The sequence below is a fragment of the Herpailurus yagouaroundi genome, unplaced genomic scaffold (genome assembly GCF_014898765.1).
Source record: "Herpailurus yagouaroundi ecotype Mexico unplaced genomic scaffold, PumYag 29, whole genome shotgun sequence".
Classification (NCBI taxonomy): domain Eukaryota; kingdom Metazoa; phylum Chordata; class Mammalia; order Carnivora; family Felidae; genus Herpailurus; species Herpailurus yagouaroundi.
In genome coordinates, this window is record NW_024412377.1 from 60,310,677 (window position 1) to 60,335,909 (window position 25,233).

Consider the following 25,233-nt stretch of genomic DNA (forward strand, 5'->3'; position numbering starts at 1 on the left):
TGCATGACAAATAAAGAAACAAGAAACCCATGATACTAGGATCTCACATTTCTGGAGGGCTTAATAAATGTTTGAGCACTTTCATATCTGAGGTTTTCTTTATGCTGACAATAAGCCCGTGAGATGAGTCAGTTACTCTTACCCCCACTCCATAGGAAGGGAAACTGAGGGACTTTGCAAATGAGTAGAAGAGATGAGATTATTAAACCTTCTGACCATGTCATTCAGTGCATTTCTCTGTATCACTGCATTGCTTCCCTCTTATAAGGCAATGTTGGTTCTAATTCATATCAGCAAATGCCAGTTATTTACTTCTCTCTTCTACCCTTTTGCTCATTAGCTTTGGCCATTCCTTCTACTCACTCTTTAGGGAGAACTTTTTCAAAGGACAAGCATTCCACTCTTAAACGACTGCCTTCCCCCTCCCCAGACTGGTGCTGAGTCACCCAGGAAAGCATTTTGTGACTTCTTTCCTCTTTGCAGAATTGTGATCTCATTTGAGGTCCTACCTAGCAGATCAGTGATGGGCTGGCTGGATCCATCAGAGTGGTTTGTGGAAGAGAAGGTCAACAGTACCCTCAAGTCCTTTGTAACAAACACAAATAACTAAAATCCTGTGCAAATACAGCAACTTGCTAAGAGGATGGTGTGTGTGGGGGGGGGGGGGTACCTGTGTGCTGTCATTTTCTCCCATCATTAACTGACCCCCTCTCTTTATGAAAATAATTTTTGACCCTGTTGTTTCATTGCCCCCCCCCCTTTCTCCAGTCTGTTGATATCTGGAAACAAAAACAAATAGCAATGGAAATCCACCAAAGCCTAGAAATTAATGAAACCCATCTGCAACAAAGAGAGGCCATTGGTAATGACTTGGGGAAACCATAGAACCTCAAAGACTTTGGAGACATTTTATTAACAGAAACCAATGCTCTCTCTCTGCCCTTGTCTTGGCAAATGACTTAGCCCAGTAGTTTTCAATATAAAAAAAAAAAAATTCACCTTACCCTTCTGTGAGAGCTCGAGCTTTCTCCAAGTCTTGGATTACATTCAAAAGGACTTTAATTTTCTCTTGGTTCGAATGCAGAGATTCCTCTACCGACTGCAGCCTGCCTTGGAGATCACAGAGCTCCCCCCGTGCCAGGTGAATTGGATTAATCCCACCAGTCTCTCTGCTGCTCTGCAGTGTGGTCTCCCTCCTTGGAAGAGGAGCTGGGAGGTGACTGTTTCCTGAACAATTTTGAAAGTCCTGGGTGTCTGACTGGGTGGGGTTCTTTGCCATCTGCTCCTGACACATGGGGACAGATTTTGACACACTGTTAGTTTTGAGTGACAGCAGATCCTGGTGATTGTTGCTCAATGAAGAATAGTCTGAAGCCCCTCCCGGATGGGCTGGCTGGCTGTGGGAGCCTGGTGAGGGGGAGCAGTGAGTCCGTGGAGGTGAGGGAACACATGTTTCCTTTGACCGAGATGACAATGGTCCAAGGTCTTTGTCATCAGAGTTGTCTTTGGGCAAAAGCAATTCGGGTTTAAGTTTCCCTGTGCCTGGCATGTGGCTGGCATCGCTGGTGGCATTTAAGCAGGAAGGGGATCTTTCTGAATCTGATAGTGGCACTGTTCTCCCATCACCTGGACATATGTCAACCAAAGGATGTATGGAGTTGCTTACATCACCTGACCTGTCTGGGCTGAAAGTGGACTTTCTAGCTGCCCAGGTAGGGCTGTGGTAAATATCATCGGGGACCTGAATGGCAGCAGTTGCTTTCTCTGAGCCCCTCCAAGCCCCTGCTTCCAAGCATATGCTAATAGGCCCATTGCTCTGCACCTTGGACATTCTAGGAGGAAATGGATGAGACACTTTGACCCTTCGAGGCCCATCCTCAAGATGCTGAGCCAATCTTAAGTAGGCAAGGTCAGAGGACACAATGTCCTGTTCAGAGAGGTTGCCGTTGACCTGGATGGCACTTTGGGATGCTGTTGGCATTTCTACCAGGGACTTGCTGGCTGTGAGTCTCTTCCTTTTGAAAACTGGGAAATGCTTCCTGAGACTGGGGGAGGTTTGGATCGCAATGTTCCGAAAGCCCCCTGCCTTCTGGGACCTGGGGAAGGAGAGTGAGTAGGTGGGAAGGTGATGGTGCCTGGAGGCTTGAGTCTTACCCATCGCACCTTGGTCCTCAGAAGTCTGGACATCAGCCTCAGCTAGGCCAGGTGGAGTCTTACTGGTCCCATCTTCCTTGAATCGAACCTGTTGAGATTTGCTCCTGCGGTGGTGGGGTTGCTTCACAAACTCCACTGACTCTAGGCTGTTACGCTTTAGAAGCACAGGCCGCACTTTCATATTTTGCTGGGCCATTGAGCCTCAGTTGAGAGGATTGGGACCGTACACTTCTCCGGGGCACATTTCCTTAGGTCTTTGGAGCAGCATCTAATGATGGCATCTCAGGCATGGAGATCTGCCAGCCAGGATGAAGTGGTCCTCTCCTCTGTGTATGGGAAGCTCTGTTGGCCATTCCCAGACAGTAGATTCTACTTGAGAACTAGCCGTAATGCTCCCCCTGCAGTTAAAATACTATTTCATTGCGGTGGTAATTGCCACTTAGATAAACAATGAGTTAGGCTAATCATTAAACATCTGATCTACCAAGAGAGCTGGTGGGCTGTTTATCAAGAGAGGCTGGCAGGCGGTTCTGATCCTGGAAGAAGCTTGCTGTCTTGAACAAAAAGACAACAAAAGTACCATTTAGGGGATAGCGCCAGACTCCCAGTGTGTGAATTCCAAAAGAAACCTGCTACGTCTGGAACATACGGCTTCCTTTCCCGGAGCATCAGTTTCCACTGTAAAACTATAGGAAACTTAAACACATCTTCTTTCCATAGCATGTAAGCAGACAGGGAAATCAGTGACCTGGGGGCTGGCTTCTTTGATGATACATGGTGCCCCTAAGGGAACATCCCCATTTGTGTCAATCACAAGTTCCTCCTTTGGGGCCATTGTTTTCTTTCATGCTGTTTCCCTTTTTGTCACAAAACTCAGTGCTGTGTGACCATGACAGGATTGAAGCATCCGAGGGCATTCAGAGGGCAGAGACCCTGTTGGAGTGTCTTGGCTGAAGTTCACATGTAGGCAAAGTGAGCCACGTCTGCAGCCTCTGGGAATTTGAGTGATAACTGAGCTCACTGGGCCTGGGGGCAGGGGTCTGAGGCCTGGCAGTCCTGCCAGCCAGCAAGGAGCATCTGAAAGGGAAGAGAGAATAGTTGTAACTGAGAATGAAGTTCAGACCTGGGTTTCTCTCCCAATCCCAGCATCCTCGCCTAGTGCTTTTGAGTGGGTGCTCTAGGAGTAAGTCAGCCGCACCGCCCCTCTTTCCAGCCCCCTGGTGCAGCAACCACCTTGTGGCCACAAAGCCTGGGAACAAAATGCCTGTCTGCCTGGACCATTTCCTCCTCCCACTCACTCCCAGGCACCCGTCAGCCAGCTCCTATTCATCTTTGCAGTCCCAGCTTACGTGCCACTTCCTCTGGGAGCCTTTCCAAGGACTCCTCCCTCATATACACCTTCAGTGCTAGACCACAGCAAGACCCATTATACCTTCTCAGCACATCCTTCACAACACAAACTGCAGCTGTCCTGAAAGAACCATTTGTGTCTGCATGTATTTAGGTATGTCTTCCTCACTAACCTGTAGACTCCAGGATGGCTGGGGATGGAGCCTTTTTTTTTTTAACTGCTTGGATATTTCCAGCTTGCTTCTAGGCTCACTTTGGGTGTATAATGAGCATTTGTTGAAAGAATGAATGGCTAAGTAAAGGATCCCCTGGAAGCAAAGGAGGCCTGGGCATATACGGAGGTCCTAGGGCATCCTGCCAGTGCAACAGGGTGCTGAGTTTTCTCTGCTTTGACTGTAACATTTACTTAAGGACAAGATTTTCCCCTAATGTCTTCATTTTTCAATTGCTTTCCAGAAGATAAATGTGCATAAAATTATCCATGGAAGGTGTACTTTGTAGTAAAAACATTTACCATTTATTGAACACTTACTTTTACCATACTGAGGTCTTTGCATGTATTAATCATAATAGCTAGCATTTACTAAGTGCTTACTAATATGCCAGATGCTGTGTGTTTTTTTTTTTTTAATGTTTATTTATTTTTGAGACAGAGTGCAAGCAGGGGACAGTCAGAGAGAGAGGGAGGCGCAGAATTTGAAGTAGACTCCAAGCTCTGAGCTGTCAGCACAGAGCCTGACACAGGGCTTGAACCCACGAACTGTGAGATCATGACCTGAGCCAAAGTCGGACGCTTAACCGACTGAGCCACCCAGGCGTCCCTACCAGGTGCTGTTTTAAGCACTTTACAAGATACAACTTTTCAATTCCCTACCCTAGAGAGGTGGATACTCTCATTTTCCCCATTTTACAGCTGAAGCTGAGGCTCAGAAAGTTTAAGTAACTTGCACAAGGACACACAGCTAATGATAGCAGCGTCTGAACTAAGTCTGTGCTCATCACCTCTACACTCCATTGCCTCTCCAATATTGCATCATCTCACTTAATCCTTAAAACAAATCTGTAAGTGTTGGAACCCCTGTTGGATTGAGGAGGAAACTGAGGTTCAGAGAGGGTAAGTGCTCAGTGAAGGAGCTGAGATGTGAGCCCGGGAGTTCACGATTCCAAGGCCTGTTCTCTTATCCATGAGGTTTTGAAGTTGCCCCCTTGGGGTCTTCCTGGTCTGTAAGGCAGGTTATATCTGTGATTTGAGAACAGAGTTTGAAGGCCTGTGCAGGTCTGGAGAGGTGCAGGGAGCTGTCCCCTGGCCTGGCCATGGCAAAGAAAATCTGTTTTCTCTAAGTCCAGTGGATCCCACAGCACTGGGATGAGACAAATTTGAATGTTGCCTGGGTTGACTAAAGGATTTTAAAGGAAAATAAAAGTGCTAAGTATTTGGGTGTCTTTGATTGAGTATTCTGTCTGTGGTGTCCAGTCAGGAATTATTAGATAATGCCCATGGCAACTTTGGCTTTCCAGGCTCCCAACTACCTTGAGAAAGACCAACTAAGCCTGTGGGGCTGGAGCCTTTGAGTGGCAGATCTGAAAGGGAATAGGATCCATCTGTAATACTAATGAGTTGGCCTGAGGCCCTACAATGACTCTTCACATTCTGAATATACCTTAGACCCGAGTTAAAACCCCTGTCCCTTCCTGGCTAAAGGGTTTGGGGTAATACTTATCCTGTCTGAGCCTCATTTTTTTTTTTTTTTTTCATCTGTTAAAATGCAGGTGATGCTCACAGCATAGACACAGATGCAGGAGTTTGATGAGAGAAGTCAATGAGACATTTATGCAAATCTCTCAGGACAAAGCTAGGCCTACAGTAAGCAGTCAGTATGGGTTAGCTGTTGCTATGAATACTGTCCTCTTCATCTGCAGCCAGGTTTCCTTGTTGTGAGTGCCAGAACCACTATCCACAGCTTTTTCAGAGCAGGTAGAACCACTCTTGGGACAGAGAATGGACAGTGTTTGGGGGAATTACCTCACACTTACCTTGCCTATCTGAAAAGCAGGGCTGGCTTCTGGGAGCTGCAACACCACGCTACTCTCTGGGAAGATAGCCCTGCTGGTGATGGGTTCCCACCTCACTCAGTATGACAGTCCCAAACAACTCCACTTTTGTAATCAGTTTCATGTTTCAATGACTGCAGAATTTTTAGGTCTGGAAAAATTCAGTAGTCCATCCCTTTATTCCATGACTTAAGTCCTCTCTGCGTCATCCTTGCATGCAGCAAGTAAGCCTACCTGGTTACCTATAATGACAGGGAGCTCACCATTTAATCTCATAATTGATCGTAATTATTACAATTTTTTTAAATGTTTGTTTATTTTTGAGAGAGAGAGACAGAGCAGGGAATGGGTGGAGAGAAAGGGAGGCACAGAATTCAAAGCAGGCTCCAGGCTCTGACCTGTCAACACAGAGCCCGCTGTGGGGCTTAAACTCATGAACTGCGAGATCATGACCTGAGCTGAAGCTTGACGTTTAACCGACTGAGCCACCCATATGTCCCAATAATAATTATTAATCATAGCAAATATGTATTAAAAACTTATTATAGCCAAGCACTATGTTAGCACTTGACATTTAATCCTTAAAATGGCCTTCTGTATGTGATCCCCATTCTGCAGAATGAGCAATTAAGACTTGTGAGGTTAAGTCACCTGCCTGAAACTGCACAGCCCATACCCTTAATGTTTGTGCTGCGGAGTCTAGATATTTGTATGTCTACTTTTGTGGATTTCTTTGCCTAATTGTCCACTGTCTATTTCCTCTCCTTAACTATTCATTAGCTCTTCATTCTGGGTAACTTAACTCACTTAGGCTACAATTGGCTGAAGCTGGTTTTCATAAGAACTAATGTTTAGTGAACATTGATTATGTGACAGGCATTGTATAAGTGGTTTTCATTTACCGTAGTCCTTAATCCTCACAACAATCTTAGAGGCAAATGCTATCTGTCCCTAATTTTATAAATGAGGACACTGATGCACATGAGGTTAAGTGATTTGCTATGTCGCTCACCTGGTAAATGATGGAACTGACATTTGAACCCAAGGACTGATCCTGGAACACAGGCTCCTAACCACTGGTCCTTCCTGCCTTCTCTAGGACTGGGGAAGGACTAAGCTTCTTGTGTAAGGCTGTCAGACAAGTTTCATTTTCCTCTATATTTTCCTTCTAAAAGTCAGCCATTATTCTAGTTTAGCCCTGCTTTTTCTTTTCTTTTCTTTTTTAAGTGTTTATTTATTTGAGAGAGAGATAGAGAGCAATTGGGGGAGAGGGGAGAGGCAGAGAGAGAAGGAGAGAGATAATCCCAAGCAGGCTCCACAGCGGTCAGTGCAGAGCCCACATCCACAGAGCTCGAACCCACAAAATGTGAAATCATGACCTGAGCAGAAAATAAGAGTCAGAGGCTTAACCCACTGAGCCACCCAGGTGTCCCTAGCCCTGCTTTTTCTACAGGAAATTTATGTACCCTTTCTTTTGATATTTAAAAACAGTTGGTTTTCCATTTTTAAAGGTATTACATGTTCATTGTAAAACTTCAAATAATGTATATAATAAAAAAAAAAAAAAAAGGAAGGACAAAAAATCACCTAAAATCTCACCATCCAGAAAGAGCCACTAGGGGCGCCTGGGTGGCGCAGTCGGTTAAGCGTCCGACTTCAGCCAGGTCACGATCTCGCGGTCTGGGAGTTCGAGCCCCGCGTCAGGCTCTGGGCTGATGGCTCAGAGCCTGGAGCCTATTTCCGATCCTGTGTCTCCCTCTCTCTCTGCCCCTCCCCCGTTCATGCTCTGTCTCTCTCTGTCCCAAAAATAAATAAACGTTGAAAAAAAAAAAAAAGAAAAAGCCACTAGGCATCGCTGATTTGGTAAAGTTCATTCTATGCATCTTGCTGGTACCATCTGCACATTCATTGCATGCATACTGCATACACTTGCAGGTTTACAGGAAGCCTTTTTTTTTTTTTTTTTTTTTTTTTTAACCAAACAGCATGGAGGAAGTTCCACATTAAAGCATATAGATTCACACCATTCTTTTAGGTAGGCTAATAGGACTCTGTTGTCCTATTGGCTGGTTATACTATGATCTATTTAAATAGTATTTTTGTGTATGTAAATATTTAGGTTGTTTCTAAATAGTTGGTTTTATTAATGCTGTAAATAAAATTTTTAAAGTATGTGAATCTTGGAACATGATTTCCTTAGAACAAATTCTAGAACAAGAATTAGTGGGTCTAAGTACTCATAGATTTTACATTTTATTGATATTACCCCTTTTCCTTCCAGAAAGTTCTACTATGCAATTCCACCCTTACTGCATGAAAAGGACTTTTACCAGAGTCTCTTTGTCGCTGTGTTTGGTCAGTCTGATGATTTTTTTTAAGGGCATAGTTTGCCAATCCCTGCCAATAAAATGGGAAAGAATTATATATCATTATTCACATTATGGAATTTAAGATTGGGCATTTTTCCATATATTTATTGGTTTTATACTACATTTGGAATGAAAAGTTGAAAATGACAATTTGAATAATTAAGTTAATGTGGAAACTGTTGTGTCCTAGACATAACCTAGGAAGCTTAGTAAATATAAAAATTTCCACTTTAAAAAAATTGCTTGTTTATATTCAATTCTTCTGCTCCCAATTCCCATCATGACCTTTGCACAGATGTTCTGGTGAGTACACCTGGTGAAAAGGAATCACCCTCTGTAGGCCTCAGGTCTTCACAGGCTCCTAGCTGGCCGCTAATTGATAGGGAGTTCCCTAGCCTTGGTATTTAGGGCTTAATTAATATCTTGTCCAGAGTTCAGAATGGTTCCCCAGAGATATTGCAGTAGTCTGTTGCACGCCCAGTGACTGGGAGTTATTGCTGATCTCTGCAACACTTTATTCCTTCCTCCCTTGATTATTGACTTATTGAACACACACTGACTATTTATGTTCCAGCCATGCCTTTGGTCCACTTTTGATAGTCCTCATGAAATAAGTGTCCATTTAGTAGGAATAGAAACATTTAGTACAATATCTGTAGGTTAGAAACCTTTCTCTAAAATAGACTCCTAGTCCTCTTCTCTGACATGTAATTAGGCTATACAGTAAAGGGTTAAGTGCCTAGGCTTTAGATGATGATTGACTGGGAGTATAATCTTCAATTTCCTGACTGTTGACCTGGAACAAGTGATTTGGCCTTCATAAAATCAGAGTTGTTGTGAGGATTAAATAAGATTATCTATATTAAATAACACAGTCAATGTGAGCTCATCAGATAGCTTTCAACTGGAGACCATGGGATACTAGTGAGTGGGCCTTGGCTCACTTACTTTTCCTTGGGGGAATAAACTGTAGGTAAATATAGAGGAGGAAATGTACAATACAGCATTCCCAGGAATCTTGTCCATTTCCCTGCATCTCCATGCTTTCTCTACCACTTTGGCATTACACTTGTCTCCCTGTGCCATGATTATCTGCTGACCTTCAGCCTCCTCAATTAGACTACAGGCTCCTTGAAAACAGAAGGTGGTCGTAGTCACTTTCAACCCCTGGCCCTTACCTCCAGCTTGACCCAGAACTGGTGTTTACTTCTTGTCAAAGCAATGAGTATAATCCATATTACCTAATTTGCCTTAGCTTCTATGGCATGGAATAGTTGTCATGGAATAAATACTTGTGCAACTAATTAATTAAGAGAAAATTAATTAATTCACTTCCCAATTGCTTTTGCTTTTGATGATATATTATCAATGATGTATCAACAGTAGGTCTCTGGGGCAAATGAAATGTTTGTCCTTCAGTGTACTATATTTGCTGTATTTACGACTCAGATTGAATTTGGTTAAGCTTTATTGAGAACACATTATAACTTGGGCACTGTGATAAACATTGTGGAGTTTACAAAAAAGAGTAATTCTTGATCCCCATTGTAGCACTAAGGAGGTAGCTGATAATGCCTCCTCATATGGAATGAATCTCTTGGAAGTGGTACAAAATGTTGTACAGAGTTGGGGATGACTTGGAGGAAGGTATTTGGTTCATTTTATATATTCAAATCTTGCTTCAAGTACCAGGAGACTTTACATTTTAAATCGGGTTGGACTTTATCCTCTAGGCCAGGAGTCAGCAGTTTCTCTCTCTCTCTCTTTCTCTCTCTCTCTTGCTCTAAAGGGTCAGATAGTAAATACTTTCAGCTTTCCTAGCCATACGATCTCTGTTGCACCTGTTTAACTCTGCTGTTATGGCAGGAAAGCAGTCACAGACATGGCTGTGACTGTATTCCAGTAAAACTTAATTTATAAAATAGGCAATGGAGCAGATTTGGCCTGAGGTTTGCCACCTCCTGCTTTAGGTAATGGGGAGTCACTGATGGGTTTTGAGCAAGGGAGGCTTGATTAGATTTTTGTTTTTCAGAAAAGGCTCTATTTGCTGATACATTGCCATCTCCCTTCTCCTTCTGTACTTAGAGTCAGTAATAATAACCCTTACTATTTATACCATACTTTACCACTTACAAAGCATTTTCAAATTCCATGTAATCCCTACTAGGAAGGTTGGAAACATCACCCCTGTTTTAAAGAAGAGGAATCACTTCCAGAATAATTACTTGTCCTAAGACACAGAGGTGGAGCTGGAACCCAAGCTCCCTTGATGCCAGCTTGGATCCGGTGGAGAGCACCAGTCCCCACCCTACTATCCCCCACTCCATTTGGACTGCCAGATGTCTATTTTATGCACTGGTCATTTTCTGCCAGATGAAGGATACATATGTAAAAGGAAGGAATATGTCTCATATTCCTTTTATATTCTTCAAAGTATGAGGCATAGTGCTGAGTTTTTTGGGAGACACTTCAAAAATAATTATTGATCACTTACCACTAGATCTTGTGGTTCTTCACATCAAAGTTTAGATTCCCTTCCATTTACATTCAGTTAACTGCTTGGTCAGATCTGTTGGTGTGCATTACTGCATACCTATCTGAAATTAAAGAATTAATGTTTGTGGCCCAAGTCTTTGTCTTTCCAATTGAGAACTGCCCCAGCAGCCTTCTCAATAAGGAACAGAGAGTTGGTACATTTTGGGGCCTATTTGAATGTATACTTTCCCACAAATGGTAAAGAAGTTAAAGGGAATTGGCTTTATTTTTGCCTTCTGGAATTACTAAGCATAGGTGTACTTGGGCAAAATTAGACACCAAAAGGTGAGGTTAAGATCAGAACTCATATATTTGGAGTCTAGAAAGGTATTGGATATGTAGTGATCACGAAATCTTTTTCTCATTTTTCAATGTGCCACGTTTGACCTTTTCTCACAATTTCTACTACTTATTCTCGTGTCTCCACCATCTATCATCCATACCAACAAAGAAAGGTCTCCATTTTGCCCCCTTTACCATCCATCCGCCACACAGCAGCCAGAGTGATCTTTATAAAGTTTAATCAGATCACATCAGAGCTCTCTTTGAAACTCCCCAAAGATATCTTACTGAATTTAAAGTAAGGTCCCAACTCTTTACAAAATCTGCAAGAACCTACAGCATCTTGCCTCGCCTATGTTCCTCATTCCATCTTATGTCATACCACTTTCACCTTTGCTGTCTATGACCTGGATCCTCCAGTCCTGGACATGCTGGATTCATTTCTGTCATCTGGTCTTTGCACTGGCTGTTCATTTCGTCTAGATTGCCCTTCTCCCAGATCTTTCCAAGGCTGAACTCGCACTGATGTAGCCTCAGCTCCAAGAATGTCCCAAGAGGCCCTCCCTAATCTCTTCTCCATCCTCCATGTCCTCTGTGGCCACTACCCTGTTTTATTAGATTGTTTATTTATTTGTTGATTGTCCCAATTTATTGAGAACCTCAATGAGCATTTATTGAGTGAATGACCAAATGAATTCTTATCATTAGAGTCTTTAAGGAATCATAGAACGTTAGAAACAGAACAGAGAGCTTTAAAACTTTAGACCTTGGGGAGTATCTCATTCAATGGCTTTCATATCTTCTTTGGAAGTGAAATAATATTTCTGAATTCAAGCTTAAGTCCAATCCCAATATCTGAGACAGAATAAAGCTAGAAAGTTTTAAAATAAAGAATAAAGTTCTAGAAAAGGGGGGATGCAGTGCACCCCCAGTCACTCTGAGCCACAACCTGGAATCCTAGGGCTCCAAACAAGCCCAAGTTGAAAACCACTGAGTCAAACCCCTTCATTCTGCAGATGGGGAAACTGAGGCTCTGAGAAGTTCTCCTCTACCCACAAACTCTTCAAAAAGAAAGGGTTTGTATCCCAGCCCCCACTCTGACTCCTGACACAGAGCAGGAGCTCAGGGAACATGTGTTGAGCTGTTCAGGTGACATACTAAGTTGAAGGCAGAAGTGGAACTGGATGCCATTCTGGAGCTCTGTTCTCTAATGCAGCAGTGAGGATGGTGGAAGGATCATGACTTCCATCTGGCTCAGGTTCAGGTGCCTTACTTGGAACTGGACCTAGTGGACAAAACCAGCTTCATGCTCCCAAATACCTTTCACATGGATGAGGAAGCCACCAATGCTATTATTTGGTTCCAAACCCCAACCCTCTGATTACATTTGTCAAAGAAAGCTGGGAAGATAGTCTTGCCATCTCCCTCTACGTCCTCTTCATTCTTAGTCTCTTTCTTCTCCCTGCTATTCCTTTTTTTAAAAAATTAGAAAATGTTTCAGGCCTGCAAAACAGCATGGAGGAGAATGTAATGAACATAAACAAAAAACACAGCCTAGTTTCAAAAGAAAATGTTACAAATCCAGCAGAAACCTTTCCCCTCTGTTCCTTCTCCTCTCTCCTTTCATTCCCTTCTCCTGCCTTCCCTGTGTCTCCTCTTTTGTTTACTCTTGCCCTTCTCTCCTGATTTCTCTCCCCATCTTCTCCCCCAATCCTCTTTGCCCTGCCACCTTTCTTGCCCCCTTCTGCATCACATTTCTCCTTCCTTATCCTTGTCCCTTTCTCCTTTTCTTCTCTTCCTCATTATCCCTTTCTCTTGCCTTCTTCTCTCCTGCATCTTTAATAAGTTCTCGTGGGTCAGTGACTCATTCATTTGGCTGTTCAGTGTTAAGGGTGGGAACTCCGTATCTCTTGGAATTGCCTCTCCTATAAACCTTAGGGTACCTGCCCTTACGAGGATAGTTGTTTGGTCCACATGTCCTCCTGGCTAGAGGCACTGGATCCTTCTGCTGCTACTTCTGAAAGGTCACCTCCAGCCTGCCTTCTCTAGGGTAAAAGTTTTACTACCATCAGATGCAAGTTATGGCCATTTTGTCCAGCTTTTTCTTATAGAGGAAAGATCAATAGCCCAATATACCTCTATATTTTAGTCAGCATTTCCAGAAGGTTTTTCTGATATCTCTCACTGCAGTTCTTTTCCCTGCATCACTGGGAACATTTTCTTGCCACTTTTTAGGTTGTAGTCTTTTACCTTTAAATAATTTTATTTACTCTTCTTGGGACCAGACACTGGAAAACCTGCCTCCTCAGACATATGGAAGAATCTGGACCCTTTTGGATTTATCATTAGACAAATAACTCTATGTGTCAGATGGGAGTGAGGGGTGCAAGGTTCAGTGGTTATGTCTCACCCCCTTCTCCATCAGCTCAAGTCCAGAAAAGCCAACAAATAGACCAGTGATTTGCATTCGTATAAACAGACTCATTCATAGGGTAGAGTTGGCTTGGGTCATTTCTAGGTTCTTTTCCAATGTTGAGACATCGACACTTCCTGTTTTAGCATGGGAGTGGGATCCAGTGGCAGTAGAAGCAGGCAGGAAACGCCTCCCCCATTAGTACCACCTTCTTTGGTTTTGTGGCACCTGGGAACTCTGTTTCGCTGTTATTTAGTCTAAGTTACACTTGGTAACTTCATCCTATAGATTATCTACAGCTGTTAGGAATAAATGGGAAAAGTCTTCCCATTCCAAAGAGATTTATGTTTCTGTGTAAACCAGTCCAACATATTTGGTTGATTAACATGCATGTACTTACACTAAAATAAGAATGGCTCCAGTGACCCCTCCACTTTTTACTAGCAATGTTAATGTTTTCAAAGTGTTTTCAGATTTACCAGCCAATTTTGGCCTCACAATAATTCCTGCCAAGACCAGGCATTATCACTTCCATTTTGAAGATGAGGAAATTCTGGGAGGCAGAAGAAGGATTTGCCCAAGATGAGTGTGGTCTGGCAGAACCCAAGGACCTCAAATCTTTATTAGATCAGGGAGCTTCCCTGGGGCCTGGAAGAAATTGAGTGCCCACCAGAGGTGCCTTGGGTGGGAGCCAGCAGAAGAGCCTATAGCCTGAGCTTGCAAGGGACCCTCACCCCCTGACATACACACACACCACACACCTACCAGGGACAGTTGTCAAGCCCTGGACTCTGCAGTGCTCCATCCACTGTGGCACTGCAACACATTGGCAGGCAACTGCAATGAAGGCTTTTCCATTTCTGGATCCCTGCCCACACTGCAGAATTTTAACAAGGAGAAGGGAAGGGGGGGTTACTTTATGGTCTGATCTAATCACAGATAAACTGCGAGCTCAGTGGCAGCCAGCAGTTGCAGAAACAGGACTCCAGAGCTATTAAAGAGCCCACCCTTCATTTCTGAGATGAGCAAATGGTGTGCCCAGCCAGTATCATGTGTGGCACATAGTAGGCACTCAATAAACAATGGACACCACTGTTCTTTTTTTTTTTTAATATAACTTATTGTCGAATTGGCTTATATGCAATACCCAGTGCTCATCCCAACAAGTGGACACCACTGTTCTTATTTTTATCATGACTACCATTATGCATTGGGCTTCAGGTCACATAGAGATAGCACAAAATTCTAGGAGGTGAAAGTCCTCGCTGGAGGTTGTGGCAAATCTCCAGTAATATTAAGGGTAGAATTAATAAAAATGAAGTTTCAGAGAAAATGCTTTAAATGTCTCCTCTCATTTTGTTGTTGTTCTTTGTGAAGCTGTTTGTTTGTTTGTTGGTTTGTCCTCCAAGGAACCAAGAGGTTTTCTGTGGCTTTTTGTGGTCCATTTCCTTCTGACTCCTTCCTGGTCCTCTATTACAGGGATCTCAGACTATTGCTGAAGCCAGTGTCCTTTTCTGGCTCTCTTATATGCTCCCTGCCAGTGCTAGTTGTGAAGCCCCGTCTGCCTCCCATGCAAATCACAGGCCAGTGAGGACACCTTTCATTCCCTTTCACTTGACAGGCCCACGGTGTTTGCCTAAGAACAAAGATTTCCTATGATAAACCTCACAAAAGCATAGAAGCTCATGTTTAAATATCTTCTCTCCTCCTCCTTCTTTCCTTCTCTTCCTTTCTTTCCCTTTTCTTTCCCTCCCTTCCTTGCAAGGGTAAGGATATATGGACAGAGAGCCAGGCATTACCTTTTGGCAGCAGCCCAGCCTATACCTAGCCCAGCCCCTTTCTCATCATCCAGGGTAGAAAATGGAGAAAGCACTGAGCTGGGTGCATGCACCCCTTTCTTGGAGGTTTAGGGGCTCCTCACTCTTATCCATGTGCACTCAGCCAAGTCTTCTCACCCCCTGCCCCACCGCCACCTAGCCTGGAGAGAAGCAGCCTCCTCTCATGCTGGATCTCCCCCAGTGCCCCCATGCATTCCTCAGACTCTATCCACTGGGGGTATTGCCTTCCCTCCACATCCCCAACTCTAACCACAGCCCCTAGGAGTAGGGGGACTTCCCATCTCCTAGAATGAAATACTTACACTAATATGGTGAGACTTTTTTCCTACAAAGAGTTATTTCCATGCTTATACCTATACTGCTGAATGACCTAGAACAAGTCACCTAATCTCTGTGAGCTCAGTTTCCTTCTTTCAGAATGAGAAGAATAACTGGCTTATGTAATTAAGTATCTGGCACATAATAGGTATAGTAAGGATCAGCCAGAGGACCTCTTGGCTTTCTGTCTTCCTTCGTTCCTATTTTTTGGCCTGTGTCTGATTGTCCCACCTCGCCCTTGTCTTGCCTGGACATGGACCTTTATACAAATGATATGGTTCTCAAGCCAGGGCCTGGCCACCCTCCATGATCCCAGCTGGGCCCATGCCTGGGGCTGCCTCTCTGTATCCCAGTCCTGTGTTTGAGTCTGGCTTGCTGGACAGGGGCACAGGATTGGAAGGAGTACCCAGAGCATGAGACAGTGAAGGAGCCAGCAACCACTGTTGCTGAGGGCAATGGTGAGCAATGCCTCAAAGCCCTCATCAGTACTCCCTAGGATGAGATCCAAAACCTTCTGGGCCTAGGGTTGATATGCAGTGGCTTGAAGTGGCCTGATAATTTAGTTAGTGTTGCACACTGGACAAGGAAATACATTTTGAAGATGGACTGTCTAGGTTTCAAACTGGCTCTGCTATTTTCTGAATCTACAATGTAGGGTAAATTTACTTAACCTCTCTATGCTTCGGTTTCCCCATCTATAATGTGTGGCTGATAAATATTACTTCATAGGATGACCATAGGTTTCAATGAAATCACACTTTTAAAGCATTCAGAAAAGCGCCTGCCAGGCCACAGGCACTTAATAAACGTTGGCTTCTTTTATCATTACTAATATCATTACTATTGGCATCCTCATCATCATTATTATCAAAGTGTGAGAACCAACAAAGCTGCTGCACATAGTGGGCAGGAGAATTGATTGATAAAACAGAAGTGTATGTATGAGATAGTTTACATAAAAAGTAGATACAGTAAAACTGAAAGCAATAGTAATTGAAAGGAAATAAGAGGCCAAAAATAAAACAAGGAAAGAGGAGAAAATTCAAGCGTAACTTTAGTGTGAGCTTCCTAGTAAGCCATAGCAAAAAGAGAAACCCAATGAGACATGTCATTATCATTACTTAGTGCTGGGAAGTACATAATTTCATCACTAGAGACTTCAGCTCTAAGAAAAACTTGTCACAAGAGAGCCAGGCATCACCTTTTGGCAGCAGCCCAGGCTACACTCAGCCCAGCCCCTTCCTCATCCTCCAGGGTAGAAAATGGAGAAAGGCACTGAGTTGGGTGCATGTACCCCTTTCTTGAAGGTTCAGGAGCTCCTCACTCTTAGCCATGTGCACTCAGCCAAGTCTTCTCACCCCCTGCCCCACTGCCACCTAGCCTGGAGAGAAGCAGCCTCTTCTTATGCAGGAGCATATGAAATTTTTGCAAATCTAAAATTTCAGGCCTAAACTCCAAGAGAAAAGGGAATTCTGATGAGATTTGAATGGCATCACAGTAAAAATGGTTGAAGGGATGTGAGCTCTTTAATCCAAAAAAGAGAAATGGTTGGGGGAAACATGATGTTTCCTTTGAAGGCTTCGCCAAGTGGGGAGTAGCACTGTTTTGTGATGTTTCTGAAAATAGAACCAGAACTCCTTGGTGGGATACCTCAAGAATGCAAACTGAGTTTCAGCTAAAGTCATAAAGTCACCAAACTCAAGTAATCCAACAGTGCAGTGAAGTGGCCCATGAGGTCCCTCTCCATGCAAATGTTGTCTAGATGGCCACCTTCACGGCCATGTGAGAAGGCTCACTGCACTGTCAGGGAGTAGAGAGATGACTCCTGAATCCCAGGCCACTTTCATATTCTCCAAGTTTATGTAAAATAGTAACATACTTTCAAAGAAAAAAGAGAGAGAGAGAGAGAGATGAGCTTATCTCCCTTGAACATGGATTAACAACTAACAAAAACCATTCCCTATAGAGCTACTCACTTAGACATCAAGGGGTAGCCTGACTACCAACTCATCTTTTAAAATTATCATTTAAGATAAAGACCATTAGGAAATCATTTGTCCAAGTAATTGTCAGTAGATTGGGGGAGACATTCTCCTTGTCAGAAATAACTACATTACTGGCCGCCAACCTCCTCTATGTGTCCCATTTGCAATCAGCATGAGCAAGTGTGCATCTCTCAGGCTCCCGCAGCTCCACCCCAGCTCTTCTCCATCTGGGCACTCATCACCTGGGCTTCTGTCCTCTCCTTTCTCAGCAGGACTCCTTTGAGTAGTGCCATATTTTGCTCAGCATCATTTGAGCACTTCCTATGGAGAGCTTGCCCCATAGTAGACAATCTGTAGTGTATGGTGAGGAGCATGGGTTCTAGAGCCTGAAAGTCTGGGTTTGAATTATGGCTCTATCATTTACTAGTTTCTGAGCTCTTTGCAACTCAGTTTCTTTATTTGTAAAATAGGATTGATTTGAGTACCCTCTCCGCACACAGCCATATACATACAAACACAATTGTAGTATAAGTTAAATGAGAAAATAAAAGTTAAGCTTTTAGCATAGTGGTTGCTTCATCATATCAGGGGTTGGCAAACTATTTCTATCAAGGGCCAGATGATAGTAAATATTTGCAGCTTTCAATGCCATGTGGTCTCTGTTACAACTATTCAACTCTGCCACTGTAGCATGAAAGCACCCATAGATAATAATACATAAGTAAATTTGCATGGTGGTATTCCAATAAACCTTATTTACATAGACAGGTTGTGGGCAAGATGTTTGCCAATCCCTGTAATTATATGAAGATGACCAGATGGAAAATTTAAGCAACCACAGAGGCTAATGGGAAGAAATAAAAGGTGGTAGAATGGTGGTTTCAGTAGTACCACCCAGTGGTTAAGAACTCAGCCTATAGAGACAGATCTGGGGTTAAATCTGGTTGAGATGAATGGTGTGTACTCTCTGAGCCTTGGCTTTCTAATATGTAAAATGCAAAATGGCAAGTAAATGGGACCTATCTCCAATGGCTGATATGTGGATTAAAAGAGATAATGAGGCATAGGGCCAGGTGCATAGTAAGAGCTCAGTAAGTGTCATCAGTCAGAATGATGATGACAAAGTGACTATTGATCTTAACTAAATCAAACTGAACGATGGCCTCCCCTTTCCTCAAGGATGCCCACAGAGTATGGCTCATTAGGTAGAGCAAGGACTTTGGATCCTGAGAGTACCTGGCACCCTGCCTTGAGCCTCCTATTTCACTCTCTGTAAATAGGGCCAGTACTCCCAGCTTTCTCCCTGAAGAGGCAGCTGTAATGGAACCATGGAGGGAGATCCTGCCCACCCCCTACCTAGAAGTATTATGTCAAGTCAGTATCAAAATCAATGATTGCAGTCTCTGTGTGTGTCAGTAATGAGCTTTGGCATTTCAGCCTTTCCCTCCCCAAGTGGATCTGAGGTCAGCAGGACCAAAAGATCTGTAATGAAGCATATGAATTTTTGTCCTGGTCTGTGAAGAGCCACTTGGAGACTCAAGATTGGAGTAAGTATGGGAAGGCCCTTGGCTTAGATTGCTTTTGGTTATTATTAGTGTCCTGGAATGGACCAGTCTGCATATCCCATTTTATTTGAGGAAGTTATTGCTGTCAGAGCTGAGGCTCACAATGTTCCTTTCCACTCCCTGTTGACGCATGAAGACTGCTTAACAAATGGGTTTCCCTAATGTTCATATTGTGCTTTTTTTTTACCTCTAAGGTTTTATTCCATACTTTTTTTGTATCAGGTTTCTTTTTTTTATTTTTTTTTTAACGTTTATTTATTTTTGAGACAGAGAGAGGCAGAGCATGAACGGGGGAGGGGCAGAGAGAGAGGGAGACCGTATCAGGTTTCTTAGAAAAAAAAAAAAATTGGACTCTTACAGCACCAATTAATGCTATCAGGCATCCCTTCCTTCATCATATACTAATTGGTATTGATTTTCAATTTATGTCATCTTTCTCAGCTATGTTCATGGGATTCTTACAAAATGTCCATTTTTTTTCAGCCCTAGAAATCACAGTCTCCTTCTATTCCTCTCTCCCTCCCTTCCTTCTCTCCTTTCTCTCTTCCAGTATACTTCTACCAAACACCCACTATGTGCCCTGTGAGCCAAGCATCATGCTGGGCATCAGGAGTACCATTAAGTTCTCAAGTCTAAAGGATGAAATGGGCATGTTACAGACAGTATGGTAAGAGGCAAGCTCTAAACAAGGTCAAGGTACTGTGAAAAGCCACCTTCAGGGTGCCTAACCTGTTGTTGTAGTGGAGAGATGCTTCCCAGTGGAGGGGACACCTGAGCCATGCCTTTAAGGATGAATAGGAATTCAAGTACGTGAAGAAGAGGAAGCAGCATACTTGATGATGTGCCTAATCTAGACAGGAAAATGAATGTTCCTTCCATCTGAACTTGGTCATTGTGGCAAGGCAAGGATAAGTAGCAAGTATCAGGAGAGGACTGGCTGGCAGGAGGCAGGGAAGGAAGGATTCTGCAGGCCAAATACATCTTCTGGAGCTACTTTTAACATTTCAAGGCTTAGGTAAAGTATACATTTATGAGGTAAAGTTAAATGTCAGGTTTCTATGTTTGGGCTGTATTTATCTCAAAAATGTTGTCTTCTTGGTCCACTGTTACTCACTAGAAGCTTTGATTAGCAGTTATACATGCCTTTAATAATTAGAATGATAAAATAAGTTGATTTTGAATATGTAATTATAAACCATGCTAAGTGTTTTGAGAAAAAAAGATGAGGTCCTATAAGAGAATAATAGGGAGACTGGATTTCCAGCAGGCATAAGAGAAGTACTTTCTGAAGAAGTGACATTTAAGTTCAGGAGGGATGATTGACGTTACCTAGGGATTATCAAGAGATGGGCATGGAAACAGTGTTTCAGGCAAAAGAGTACCATTCATACCAGCCTTGAGGCAAGAGGTGCTTGGCCTCTGTAACAACTAAATAAGGCCACTAGGGCTGGAGCCTAGGGAGCAGGCCAAAGGTGGCCCTAAAGAAACAGACAGGAGCAATAATGTTGGTCCTGAAGGCCATGTTAAGTCTTTTGATTGATTCTGAAAACGAGAAGATGATGTTAAGAGTTTTAAGTTGTGTGTGTTTGGGGTAGAGGGAGAGAAAGGGAGACATGCAGGGTGGAGGTGGGGGGACATGAGCACATTTGTGTTTTTAAATGACTTGTGTGGTTGTCCTAAGAAAAATGGGTTGGACAGAGACAAAAGTGTAAGCAGGGTGACAGCAAAGTGGCTATTAAAGTCATCCGAGTGAGAAATGGAAGCAGTTGGACTAGGTAGTAATAATGAAGATGGTGTGAATTAGATAAATTTAAAAACTTATTTCAGTTAAATTTGGTAATAGATTAGTTATTGATGGTGGTGAGTGGGAAATGATATAGAGTGAGGAAATTAATTTGATTGGAGTTGACCTGAGCTGGAAAACAACATTTTGAGTCTGTTAAACTTATGGCTTCAACTGGGGTTTTCCAGGGCGACTTGAAGAGGTTTTCTGGATCCTCTCAGCCATGGGCTGTGATGTGACTACCAAGTTTGCTTATATTTTTTGGCAAAGAACACACCTCCTTCTTCTATGTGGTGGTCAGCTTGTGGGAGCATATGTCTCTGGAGGTAGTGATGTCTTCTCCTACTCTCATGTTTGGAACATAAACCGTGTGCCCCATCCCACCTAAAGCACCACCCTTTGGAAGAGAAAGACCACCCAGATGCCCAATCAGGTGAACTGTTTGGTTCTCCAGCTTTCTACGCTGGAGAGAAATGCTAGAAATACTAAAAAGACCAAGAAAAGTACAGGAGAGAAATAATAGATTAGTCCAGGCATGTGTTAGCTCCCCCACAAAGGAGCTAATAAATTTCTAAGAAGTCTCATAGAAGAGAAGAGGCATGATATTAATCAATATCACTGAGCACTTACTATGGAGCAGGCCCTGTTTGAAAGATTGTAAATGTGATTTCATTTAATCCTCACAGCTATGCAGTTGAGTCCCATTTTAGGAAGCTGAGGCACAGAGAAGTTGAATGACTTTGCTAATCTCCCATAGCAGTAAATAGTGTAACAGGTCTTTGAACCAGATATTTGTATCAGAGCTCATGCTCCTAGCTTCTGTGTTTAAGTGAGATGGAATGGAAGGCCCATAGCAGAGAAGGCCTTGATCTGAGCTAAGAAAAGAAGGAAATACCAAGTCTTAGTGGCTCTGTAGGCTGCATGCTCCTGAGGTTCTGTGGTGCCCATTTGGGAACTAAGATTTCCAATGTGGTGCTGGGTGTTTTATAGAGTGGAGAACCTTCTATAAAGGGCTGTTTCTGTTCACATATATATTTCTTCTTTAAATCCTTCCCAAGCACCCTTGATCTGCAGGAACGGGGATGGGTACTGGGGATACAGCTATGAGCTGAGATGTTCCTCTAGAGTTCACAAGGTACTAAAGAGTCATAAGAGAAAAGGTTTAATTTAAGTGCAATGTGATAACCACCCACCACGAGGAAGTCATATGCTGTAGGAGTCCACAGGAGTGGCATGAATCCCTGACACATTTTTGTGGTAGTTTGAGTGTGAAAGGCTATATAGTAAGGGAATCTCTTCAAAGGAAGGGGCATTTAGTGTGAGCATGTAAGATGAGTAGGACTTAACTAGGTGAAGGGTTTGGGAGTGGAAGCCAACGGGGCAATGGGGGAGAGAAAGCACTTTGGGAAACACTAGACACAGAGACCTCTGAGTATGGGACTGGTAGGGAGCAGGTTCTCGGAGGCGCCAGAGGGTAGAAGGTGCTCAGAGCAGGCATGAGAACAGAGGTAACTCTCGAAAAAGGCCGACGGGTGCTATATCAAATAGGTCAGGGACTTTGGGTTCCACTCTGAGAGCAGTAAAAAGCTTCCCATGGGTTTGAGGGGAGAGGAAGGTAACACATTTTCTGGGGCAGTGGATCCTTTGTATGTTTCTTGGGTTAAAGTGATGTGCTGATGGAGTCTTTGGCAGGAGGCCTGGTGATCTGGGCCCCAGGAAGTGGTTTTGTTTGGCTCTGAGGAGGGCTTTCCTTCTGAGGCTTAATGGAAGTTGTCCCTCCTGCTTTTTACATTGAGCTTGCCAAGTAGCTGAGATGTGTTTTATTTTCTGGAGAGCTACTTATTCCCTCTATATCAGCTACCTTTGTGTGGGATTTCTACCAATGCATTCAAATACACTTCTAGGTCTCATTTCTAGGCAGCTTCTCTGTAACAGGCATTGGGGGAAAGGATCTCAATGGGTAGGAGTAGAACCTGTAGGGGTGGTGGGGAGGGAAGGACTGGCAACTTCAGGAGCCCCCTCAGCTCATCCTTTCTCACTCACACGGAGGCCTTTCCCTCATGAGGGCTCCTCAGTCAATTACGAAGACTCCCAATCATTTGAACAGGCAGTGGCAGTCTGATACAGACACCATGGGTAGCCACAGCTCATCAAGCCTTAAGTATATTAGCCACATTGGAATTCCCTTCAGCAACACTTTATGGAGATAATTTTGGGTTAATTAACCCCCAATCACTCCAAACAAAGATCCATCTCCACATGGGAGTGTCTGCGTAGAGGACTAGGGGCACCTTTGTGACTGCTCCCCAAACAAAGCAGTTCAGTTATAGGGAAGGAACTGGCTTCTGGAACCAGGGAGGCCTACGTTTGAATCCATGCTCTTCCACTTTCCAGCTGTGTGACCATGAGCAAGCTATTGAAACTTTCTGAGTGAACCTCTGCTACTCATTTACAGAATGGAGATACTAGTCATAACCCTCTCACTGGGCTGTGGCCAGAATGATATGAGGCACTGGAGAGTATTCAGTAAAATGAGATACCATTATTATTATTATTATTATTATTATTATTATTATTATTTTCTACAGTGTGTTTAGTGAGCGTTGCAAACCCACTTGCTTTCAGAGCAACTTAGGTGAGTGAAGCAGGCTGGGGAAAAAATTGGCAGGGAGAGATATGCCATCAAGGGGACAGTTACTGCGCACCTGCAACCCTCATTGTCAAATGATATCCAGGTCCATTATTATTAGAACCAATGATTTTGTGAAAGACTCCTGGATTTGGTGTTAAAAATACCAACCTTTAGGGGCGCCTGGGTGGCGCAGTCGGTTAAGCGTCCGACTTCAGCCAGGTCACGATCTCGCGGTCCGTGAGTTCGAGCCCCGCGTCAGGCTCTGGGCTGATGGCTCAGAGCCTGGAGACTGTTTCCGATTCTGTGTCTCCCTCTCTCTCTGCCCTTCCCGCGTTCATGCTCTGTCTCTCTCTGTCCCAAAAAATAAATAAACGTTGAAAAAAAATTAAAAAAAAAATACCAACCTTTAATTGTTGGTAACTGATTTAAAATTTTTAAATAATTTGGGGGCCAAACTAAAAACATCTGAAAGCTGCCCCTTTACAACCTCTGGGTTCTCTTTTCTGCAAGAATAATTTAAAACTGGGTTCTGAGTATAAATAGCTTCAGGCTTCCCAGGCCAAAGCATGTTGGGAGCTGACTGTCTGTGGCAGGTCATAGAGTAATGAAATGCCACCACTCCTTCGAAGGTAGCACAACTCACTCATCAGGCCCAGAATCATACTGAAATAGGGAGGTCTGAGCAGGGCTTGGACAAATGCACCGTGTCATATGCTGTGGTAGAGAGTCCCCAGGGGGTGACCAGCAAAATGGCCTGCAAAACTACACCCAGGACTTTCACATCATTCACGTGGGCTGTGCTCACCGCTGCTACAGTTCAGCTCCTCTGCCCTCTTGAGACTTGAAAACAAGTGAGAATACTTTGGGGTAACTATAGCAGCCAGGTAATTTTTACTGAAAAGAGTATGTCTACATATTCATTTGTGGAGTCAAATTGATTTCCTAAGGTCAACTCTCTTGAACCTGACTATATCTAAAATGTCTGTTGCCTTGAAAAATCCTCTGCTCCATTTTACCCAAAAACATTCTCTCTTATGCTACGTTTAATATTTCAGCAGGTATTGGCCCACTGGAAGTAGATGGGGTCCTAATTGCAAATGAATATGAAGAAATTTTTCTCACACTAAGACTAAGTGTTCCAAATATGACCATTTTTTTAATTCATTCAATAAACATGAAGTGTCTAATACACACCAGGCAGGCATTGTGCAAAGAGCCCTGGATTATCAGAAAATTCTGAGACCAAATACAGGCTTTGAAGCTTGCTAAGAGAGCCTCGGTTTCCTCATATGTAAAATAGGATAATAATGCTAACTCTCATATGATATTCAAAGGATTACACAGACTGTGAATACTTGTGGTCAGTATTCAGTAAATATTAGCTACCAAATGATCATTTGTCTTAATTATCACCGCAACCTTTGGGATATTACTGTTATCCCTATTTCCAAGAGATGAGGAAACCGTGTTTTAAAGCAATCATTTAATTTGTTGAAGGCCACACACCTAGCAAGTGTCAGCACTGGGATCAGTCAGTCACCAAAGCCCATTGTTTTTGTTTTGCTTTGTTTTGTTTTTGTTTGTTTGTTTTTAACCAAATCACTTTGCCAGGGGCAAACCATCCCTTGTCTCCTTGCTTTACTGTCAAAAAGAATTAGGGGCAATCCTAAATTTAAACTCTGTGAAGACTACAGGGGATTTAGGTAGGCTCTGAGGAAGAAAGACTGCCAGCCAGCAACCTTCTACTGGAAATGTGCAAAAGAGCAATCAATGATCAGGGTGCTGAGAACACAAATGCTGTTTAGAGGGAAGTGCTATAATTCAGTAAATATTAATTGACTCCTTCTCTGAGCCAGGCACTGTCTGTGTCACTGGGAATGCAGCAGTGAGCAGAGCAGAGTCACTTCCCTCCTGGAGCTATGGATCTATCATGATCCTATAGATGGAAAGATGTACA

The 25,233-nt window shown here is 43.3% G+C and overlaps 2 protein-coding genes across 6 annotated transcripts in view; one reads left to right on the forward strand and one right to left on the reverse strand.

The window, feature by feature from the left end:
- The window catches only part of DOCK2 (dedicator of cytokinesis 2), a 418,809-nt gene that overhangs the window by 219,199 nt on the left and 174,377 nt on the right, over window positions 1–25,233 (forward strand). The gene's annotated exons all lie outside the window — the stretch shown is intronic.
- Window positions 1–25,233, reverse strand: part of INSYN2B (inhibitory synaptic factor family member 2B) — a 121,612-nt gene that overhangs the window by 18,737 nt on the left and 77,642 nt on the right. For all 5 annotated transcript variants that reach the window (XM_040444542.1, XM_040444536.1, XM_040444520.1 and 2 more), the window contains one exon: window positions 1,005–3,231. In XM_040444542.1, coding sequence (XP_040300476.1) covers window positions 1,005–2,350 — 1,346 coding nt within the window. In that variant the 5' untranslated portion in view covers window positions 2,351–3,231. The remainder of the gene's footprint in view (window positions 1–1,004; window positions 3,232–25,233) is intronic.